General features: G+C 40.8%; 1 protein-coding gene across 1 annotated transcript; it reads left to right on the plus strand.

Annotated features, from left to right (window-relative positions):
- Positions 1–785: 785 nt before the first annotated feature.
- LOC107753855 (keratin, type I cytoskeletal 15-like) lies at positions 786–3510 on the plus strand. The gene is made up of 8 exons (XM_016570128.1): positions 786–1351; positions 1560–1642; positions 1727–1883; positions 1967–2128; positions 2281–2406; positions 2817–3037; positions 3156–3169; positions 3283–3510. The coding sequence occupies exons 1-8, from the start codon at positions 860–862 to the stop codon at positions 3351–3353; spliced, it is 1326 nt and encodes a 441-aa protein (XP_016425614.1). The 5' UTR covers positions 786–859; the 3' UTR covers positions 3354–3510.
- Positions 3511–9106: the final 5596 nt, after the last annotated feature.

Here is a 9106-nt window from a genome sequence, read left to right on the forward strand (position 1 = left end):
TATACATAATTAATGTTAGAAAAAAACGAAATCATTATTATATATTTGTCAACAAGGTCAAAGTCAAGAGCGACCAAAAGAATCATGTGGTGCGACAACATGTAGGAAAATTTTTTTTTTTAATTTTTTTAAACCAACAAGTGTAATTAACTTGGCACATATTTTAAAATAGATTTCTTAAAAAAAATATTTTTAATGGACACTCTTACTTGTCACTGAAACACTTTATGTGCAAACAGAAACACAACACAAGTGTCCTCGTGGTTTTAAATGATGACTTTCCCTCTAACATCTGCACACTGAGAACAAACATTTGAACTCTCTGAAACTGATGTTTGGTTGCCACCAGGTTTATGTTCACTTACTGCTTGATCAAACATAAATGAATTTAAAACTACTCTGTATCCTCACATTACTGGTTCAGTGTCTTTGTTCTGTTTCAAAGAGACTGGCAAAGAGAGGAAAACTGGCACACATATAAATACGTGTGTGTGTATGTGTGTGTGTGTGTGTGTGTGTGTGTCAAAGTGTCCGTAACCTTGTTGCACTCCCTTCATTGAATTCTCAAGGGTGAGGACATTGCAGTAGTTTATACAGACACAGAGACATTCCTTTGCAGTTTCCTCACTAGGGTGGAAACTGAACTCTGGTCCTTGAGTCTCAACTGGAGGTTGCAGAAGGGTCTGGCACACACACACTCCTTCCCCCCTCCCGTCCACAAAATGCAGGACCCGCCCTTGAGCTTCATCTCTATAAGAGGACCGGGCTGAGCTTGAAGGCACCACTCCTCTTCAGGACAACTCTAGCAGTTTCCTGTAGTGTCCTCTCTGCGTTCTTCTCATCTCTGCATCCATCCACCATGTCGGTCTCTATTCGCTCGACAAGCACCACAGTTCCCAGGACTGTGACCTCAAAGTCCATTATCACCAAGACTCGGGGTAGTTCGGTGGCCTCTCCACAGAAAGCCTACAGCGTCTATGGAGGTGGTCTGGGAGGAAGCACCCGCATCTCTACTTACAGAGTTGGTGGTGGTGGAGGATATGGTGGAGGATACGGTTTTGGTGGAGGACACGGAGGAGGATACGGTGGAGGATATGGTGGAGGATATGGTGGAGGATTCAGCACTGGAATCTTGGTTGGAGGCGACAGTGACTTGGTCCAGCTGAATGAGAAGGCCACCATGCAGAACCTGAACGACCGTCTGGCGTCCTACCTGGAGAAGGTGCGCTCACTGGAGGCTGCCAATGCCAATTTGGAGAGGCAGATCCGCGAGTACTATGAGAAGAAGGGGCCGATCGCACAGAGGGACTACAGCCCCTACTGGAACACCATCAAGGACCTGAAAGACAAGGTACAGTGATGCCTGAATGAATATGCCACATGACTAACAAATTTTTAGTGCACTAATCCAGTTGCAGATAATAGAGAATCCTTGCAACCCAATGCATACTGCATTCTTATATAAAAGATTCCAATGTCTGACACATTTGGCATGCAACACTGCAGTTCTGTAATGAATTCATGCATTAAAAACTGCATATCAATGCTTTTCATTACAGATTAAAAATGCTACCATCCACAACGCCAACATCCTCCTGCAGATCGACAACTCTAAACTGGCTGCCGATGACTTCAGGATCAAGTAAGTTCTCTTTGGCATCTTAAAAGATCACGTTTCATACATGATTGGTGGGTTTATTCCTCATCCTGCTTCTCCACCAATCAGATATGAGCATGAGGTGGTGATGCGGCAGTCTGTGGAGGCCGACATCGCTAACCTGCGCCGCTTGCTGGACCAGACGACCCTGACAAAGGCCGACCTGGAGATGCAGATCGAGAGTCTGCAGGATGAGCTAGCGTTTATGAAGAAGAACCACCAGGAGGTTTGTAGTAACTTGCATGTAGTTGTTTTTTGAACTTGTGAAGCTAATCAGAGACCTGATGCTGAATCCTTGTGGGTTTACAGGACTTGGCTGCACTGAGGTCACAGCTGACAGGCACAGTGAACGTAGAGGTTGAAGCTGCTCCTCAGCAAGACCTGAACAAGGTTATGGAGGAGATTCGTTCTCATTACGAGAACATCATACAGAAACACCGCAGGGAACAGGAAGACTGGTTTAAAGACAAGGTAAGACTTGATCTGCTATCAATATCCCTGATTTCACTGAATCATAAACAACCTATTCCAGTACAAGTGACTCTGAAGTAAAATATAAATACAGTTTAGCTTATGATATACAGTACTTGAATTCATATTGTGTGCGTTTCTGTTTCTTTTAGACGGCAGGGTTGAACAAAGAAGTGGCCATCAGCACAGAGACCATCCAAACAACCAAGACACAGATCACAGATCTACGACGCACCTTGCAGGGTCTGGAGATCGAGCTACAGTCTCAACTCAGCATGGTGAGACACAAGTAGAATGCAGGAAGTTTAGGGGGGAGAGTGGGAGATTACATTATCTGAACCAAAGTTCAGAAAAAACATTACTTAAGAGGTCAGGGAAGTATACCGAAAGATGTACAAGAAACAGATGGAAAAGAGGGCGAGTGTGAGATATGTCAAGAATGCTTTATTTTATAAAGCCCTCCAAATCCCAGGAAGTAGGTGAGGTACAATGAAAGGATTGAAAAAAGCCATTTATAACTGTCTTGAGATCTGAAGGCTCCGTTTGTGGACTTTCACTCTGTGTAAAGAATGACAGTCCGCTCACCATTCACTCCCCCTAATGTTGTTCCAATCCATTTGATTTTCACAAAACTAAATATTTTTCACACATAGTGACCTATTTCTGCATGTTCTCATTACTCACACAGAAAGCGGCACTGGAGAACTCACTGGCAGACACAGAGGCTAGGTACAGCGCTATGCTAGCAAGCTACCAGAACCAAATCAACATGCTGGAGGCCGAGCTTTGTCAAGTGCGGGCAAGCATTGAGCAACAGGGACGTGATTACACCTTGCTGCTGGACATTAAGAGCCGCCTGGAGCAGGAGATCGCCACCTACAGGAGCCTCCTGGAAAATCAGGACTTCCAGTAAGTCGGTTTCTTTCATTTATCAATGTTATTGTGTGTCAAAAGCAGTGGCGCATGGTTCATGTTACATTATTCTGGAATGGTTTCACTAATGCATCTGTTCTTTTCCTTTATTCAGGACTCAAATACCAGGTAATTCAAGTCTTTCTTTGCATATTGCAGTGGGTTAGTCTGTTCCAGGTATTGCAGTGAATGCTGTAAAGTGCTTTTGCATTACTGACTCTCTCTCTCTCTGTCTGCTTCAGGTGGAACTGTCACCATCAGCACAGGTGGAACAAAAACAACAACAATCCAGAAGACACAGCATACCTTCTAAATGCTAAATGCACATCACACTGCTTTATGAGACAACATCTGGACACACACATACATTTGGTTTTGAATGCATGCTGAGAACAAGTAAAAAACAGATGATACTCTTATTTGTGTGTGATAAAACCTGTCTCTGAAAATAAAGCTACTGTTGTGAATTACTTTTACATTGTTTTTCTTTATCTGAACACTGTAGTATAAAAGGGACTGGTGTCTATTTCAAAATGCAAAACAAAATGAAGTTTGGAGTTCATATTCCATCCTGATGTAATATTTAGACTGTAATGTGGTGCCATTACTTGAAAACACTCATTTACAGTAATCACTAGAAAAGAGGCTATGTCTCAGTCTTCCCAGTGTTATTCATTGGTTCCTTCCATAACAGCCTCACAACAATAGTGTATATGTTGCTTGGCAACAGATCCATCACAAAAGCGGTGAAGGGAAGGTCATAACAGCTGGCTGGCTATTGACTTCCCCTTTATCAGTAAACATCTTTGACCCTCATAAACAATTGCAATTGTGTAAACTGAATAAAATAAAATTTAGTCTATATATAGAGGAAAATATGTGCAGAAGAGAAAGGGAGACATGTATGTACATACACTTTTTTTGGATGAATGAAAGTGCTATTGGTTTGTATCTTGGCTTTATTTGCTAAGATTAAGGACACATTTGTTCAACGCTTACGTTTACGTGACTTGCAGGATGTAACAGGTCATGTAATGACCAGTAATCTTCATTAAGATACAAGAACAAAAGACTTAGTGAAATGTAGAGAGAAAATAGTACAAAATGAAGTCTCAACTGTGTCTCTACATGAAAGCAGACTCATTGGCAGACATAGGTGTGGCATTATTTTTGATCAGATGCCGACTGATGAGACGAGCTGAGATTTTGCTGTTTGATTGGTTCCAGTCCTGCTGACTTCAGCAAATGCTATGAATCAGAAATAAAATTGTGTTACAGTCTCAGAACAAGTTGCTGCAATCAGAGGTTGTCGATTGGGTGTGGTAAGGCATTTTTACCAAAAGCTGGCAGTGCCACATGAAAAAATGCTATAGTAATAATTTATAATAAATACTATAGTGTTTTTGAACCATACTATAATAAAGTACTTGAATTAATTTGTTGTGGTAATTCTATAGTTGCTGTGGTAATAGAACAACTATAGTAATATAAACAAATTACTTTACCCAATACTGTTCTACGGTTTCTACAACTATAGGGTAAATTATACTACAATACACTACAGTTTACTGTAGTAAAAAAACTAAAGTATACTACAGTATTTATTACAGTTTATCAGTTCACTATAGTTAATACTACAGTATGCTCTAGCATTCATTAACAAAGTGTTGTAAATACTATAATATATACAGAGTAATACACCTTACTATAGTATGGTTCAAAAATACTATAGTATTTACTATAAATTACTATAGTATTTTTTCATGTGGGGTGGTGCAGTGTTGTATTGCTCAATGTGTTCTGTGATATTGTTAAATTGTTTATAACATAATGAAATCTTCCATTTGAAAATTTAAAAAGACCTGTCCAGAAACAGTTTTCACTGACTCTGCTTTTGTTCTCTTTCAGTTTTGACTGTTTCAGTTTATAATGCCTGGAAAGAGCTAGGCTATCTGTTACATGTATCTCAATGGAAATTGTTTCTGCCACACTGACTCCTGTGGCATAATGCATTTATACTGGGATCACAATCACAGGAAACAATGTATCACACTTTACTGTAGAATGTTGATTCTCATGCCGAGACGGCAGCGAAAAAAAGAGACGTGCTAATTCATGGATATTGTAGACTGCAGTCCATTAGACTAAAGTCCTCATGAAATCAATATTTAATCTAATTACTTTGTTAGCGCACATTGCTAGTCTTGAGGTGAACAATTAATCCGTGCAAATTATTCCACTGGGGGAAAAAAAGTTTGTTGTGGTAATCTTTAATCAAATCTGAACGTTTGTTTCCGCTCTGGAATGGCATTCCTTCTCTTATGACGTCAGTTTGACGGCTTGGGCAGAATAGAGTGGGGGAACTATGACGTCACTTTGTATGCGGATCGACTGTTTCGCGCTGGTTCCCTCGAAAATATACCCCCTTGATACCCCCATCCTGAGTCTCTCCGGGCCATCAATTCCAGATGCCCAGACCAACCTGACCATCATCCTATCCCCTTTACCTTTTCATCCACTTTCAACTCATCCCTAACATTCTGAACAATAAACTATTCATTTACATATTTGGTTGTGGTACGTGTGGTCCTTGCTCATGAAACTTATTTTAGTGAATAAAGTACCATATTTCAGCTATCGTTTTGTTAGGATGAGTACTCAAAATGTTATTTTATCATTGCTTCTAGGAAATCCTCAATCTATATGTTTTCTAACAGCTGCTTGTGGCCGTAAACATTTCATTTGAACGTGGCTTTAAGCACTGTGCATCGTTAAAGTTTCACTTGCACCATGACTAAGCCGGTGAATGTGGTGTTTACATGGAGTTTACCTTATGGTCCGAACCCAGAGTCTCCGTATCAGTAAGCGATAAAACGAGCATCTTCCATCCGAAGTAGTGTTGTTACGAACGAATCGTTCTTTTTGAACGAATCTTTTTGGTGAACGAATCGTTCTCGTTCACGTAATCCATTGACTCATATTTCTCGTTCACTGATATTCCTCCCTCCAGAGCAGCGCGGCGCTATTGGCAGCGCATGCGCAGATCAGTGAACCGGGTAGCTCTGTGAACTGTTTCATCCTGTCAAAGAATGACTAAACCTCGAGCCAATAGCCTTCGAGTTTGAGATGTGACGGACCATGTGATTTGTTGAATGTAGTGAACGAATACGCCCTTCACTGAACGAGTTTCTTTTGAGTCTGAACGAGATCGAGAGATCTTCTCGTTCATGAACGAAATGACCGAACTGGTACATATCTCGTTCGTGAACGAAATGAATGAGAGTGTATCTGGTCAGTCGGCCATTTAGCATATCAATCTCGAACAGCAATCAGCAGATGCAAAACGCAGTTATAGGTACTGTGCACATACGCTTGTTTATATATTCATATTTAGCATACAGAACATAACTCCACGTTTAATCCCCGAATTATGAATGTGTAAATGTCTGACCAAACATAACACATAAGACACTCTTTTTCGCCACCTGCTGGCGTATTTATGTAATATGAAGAAATGGTCACTGAACGAATCAGTGAACGAATCTGAACGAATCATTTTAGTGAACGAACTGAAAATGAACGAAATCTCTTGAAAGAATCAAAATTTCCATCACTAATCCAAAGACTTGTGTTGCATTTCGGGGCAAAGCAAAAAAAACATTGTCGAGCAACAATATAAAATGCGGTAAACTATTAATTGGTTATTCTACAATTAATTGTACTATAAATTATACTACAATTGGAATATAGCCTACTGTAAATTGATAAACTGTTCGGCGTGATGACGATAATGTCTCAGAGACAGCGTCTGTAGTCCCATTTAGCAACTTCCCAGCAAGCAATTTTGCGTTTAAACGACGTCTATTAGACGTCTAAATATAGCCTAGACGTCTAGGCTAAAACGAGGCTAAATTTGGGCTGTCAGTGAAAATTTAATAGACGTCTAATCATAGCCCAAGAATAGACTAGTCATCAGTTAGACCGCTATTAAACGACTACATATATACATCTAATAGACGGTAAGTCTAGGCTAAAACAAGGCTAAATTTGGGCTGTCAGTGAAAATCTAATAGACGTCTAATCATTTGCCAAAAAACGACATGAAACCAAATTCAAGGTTATTTGGGCTAGAAGTGGGTTACACATAGCCGGACTATATCGGGTCTATACTTAACCGAGACGTTGAAATGACGGCTATTGCTTGCTGGGTTGTTAGCAACCGTCTTTTTAAATAAATGTAACAGTTTAAAAAAAACACGAGTGGGGTGTAACTGGTGTGTTTTATGTCGTAGAATAAAATGTGAAAGTATCTTGAGCTTGTGTGAACCACGGACCTTATTTTAGGGGATTTAACCAAACTCCCATTCAAAAAAACCATTGACTCTGGGACGATGGAACCGGAAGTGCTAAAATGCTAACTCGCTTCCGGATTTTTGCCTACAAAGTGACATCATAGTTCCGCCACTCTATATCCTTAACCACGCCCCTAGTTTGCTATGAGTGAGAGATGGAGAGGAGGAGCTCTAAAATACGTCACTTATATTGAAATAAAATTCTCCTTCTTAAAATTCCTCTTTAATGCATTTGGCAGACATTTTTATGCTTCCTTGGGAATCGAACCTGTTTTTATACAGTCTATGAATCGAACCCATAACTTTTTCTAGCACCATACACTGTTTGAGCTTCCGGAACAGTACGAGTTTGTTACAAACAATCGAAAGATCATTTAATTTACTATTATTGTTATTACTATTATTTGTTGCTGTTGTTTTTCATTTTATAAATACCATTATAATGTTAATTATACATGTTAATTATAATTAAATAGTCCCACACCAAATAACTACACACACAAAAAAAGTCTGGGTCTCGCTCAGGCTGCGCTGCAGTGTCTATTCACAGGCGCGATCCCACTACTGATCGACACGGGGGCTTTGACCTGCTCCGTCTCCGACCGGGGCCGGTTCACCCCTCCTTAGACGACCTGGTGGTCCCGAGCTCCCCCAGGAGCACCATATCGATAACGAACTTAGTGCGGACACCCGATCGACATAGTCCACTGCAGCTCAGAAGAAGCCCTGAGCTCAAGCGATCCGCCAGCCTCAGCCTCCCGGTAGCTTGGATTACAGGCGCCGCCACTGAACCCGGCGAGAGCCGCGAGTATCAGCGCTGCTGCTCAACCTGCTGCTCACAGCGCCCTCTAGTGCAGATAAACAACACTAACTCTCTCTGTCTCTCAGATTCAGATGTAGAATAAAGAAGCTTTAATAGAAAGGACACTAGGAAAATAGACGTTTTAAAATAAACCATTTAATTTAGACATATAATGCACGCTTTGTGACAAACTTGCACACAAGCAAATAAAAAATTAAAAGTGGAATCTTTTGTACTTTTTTCCCTCATGTTTTTGTCTACATACTAAATAAATATTAAAATATTGCACACATGCACCATTCACAATAAATAAAATAAAATAAAATAACCAAACTGGGCATGCAATTACTCAAGCTGATCCGTGTGACCTGTAAATGGGAGGTGAAACTGCCACAGATGATCTCACATCACTTCAGGGAGTTACCTGTCTGCCAAATCCTTCTTTATTATGATGAAAATGGTGAATTTATAAAATGTCCAACCTTGCATTACCAGCTCAGCCACCTTTTTCGGCACCGTACTGTCGAAGGGATTTCCTCCATTGGCACAAAACACTGGCCACATTCTCATAAACACACACACACACACACAACTTGCATACACACAGTGTGTGTCGCAAGCCTAATTATTTTACTGCACTCCCTCCATTGTAGTTTTGAGGGTGAGTACATCTCATGAGTACATTCGGTTAACACATAAATTCCTCAGCAGCTTCCTCACCAGGGTGGAACCTGAACACTGGTCTTTAAGTTTCTTCTCCGCTGGTGGTGACAGCTGGGACTGACACACATACACTCTCCCACACACACCCTACCCTCCCTCACCCACCCACAAAGTCCTGGAGCCGCCCTGGATCTGCATCTCTATAAGAGGTCAGAGCTGGACTCAAAGGTGCCATCCTCGTCTGGACAA

This window comes from Sinocyclocheilus rhinocerous, unplaced genomic scaffold, assembly GCF_001515625.1.
Source record: "Sinocyclocheilus rhinocerous isolate Xijiao unplaced genomic scaffold, SAMN03320098_v1.1 scaffold711, whole genome shotgun sequence".
Taxonomy (NCBI): domain Eukaryota; kingdom Metazoa; phylum Chordata; class Actinopteri; order Cypriniformes; family Cyprinidae; genus Sinocyclocheilus; species Sinocyclocheilus rhinocerous.

Coding starts and splice junctions, on each gene's coding strand:
- LOC107753855 (XM_016570128.1), top strand. CDS start 860: ATGTCGGTCTCTATTCGCTCGACAAGCACCACAGTTCCCAGGACTGTG. Junction 1,884..1,966: donor TGAAGAAGAACCACCAGGAG/GTTTGTAGTAAC, acceptor GTGGGTTTACAG/GACTTGGCTGCACTGAGGTC. Junction 2,129..2,280: donor AAGACTGGTTTAAAGACAAG/GTAAGACTTGAT, acceptor TGTTTCTTTTAG/ACGGCAGGGTTGAACAAAGA.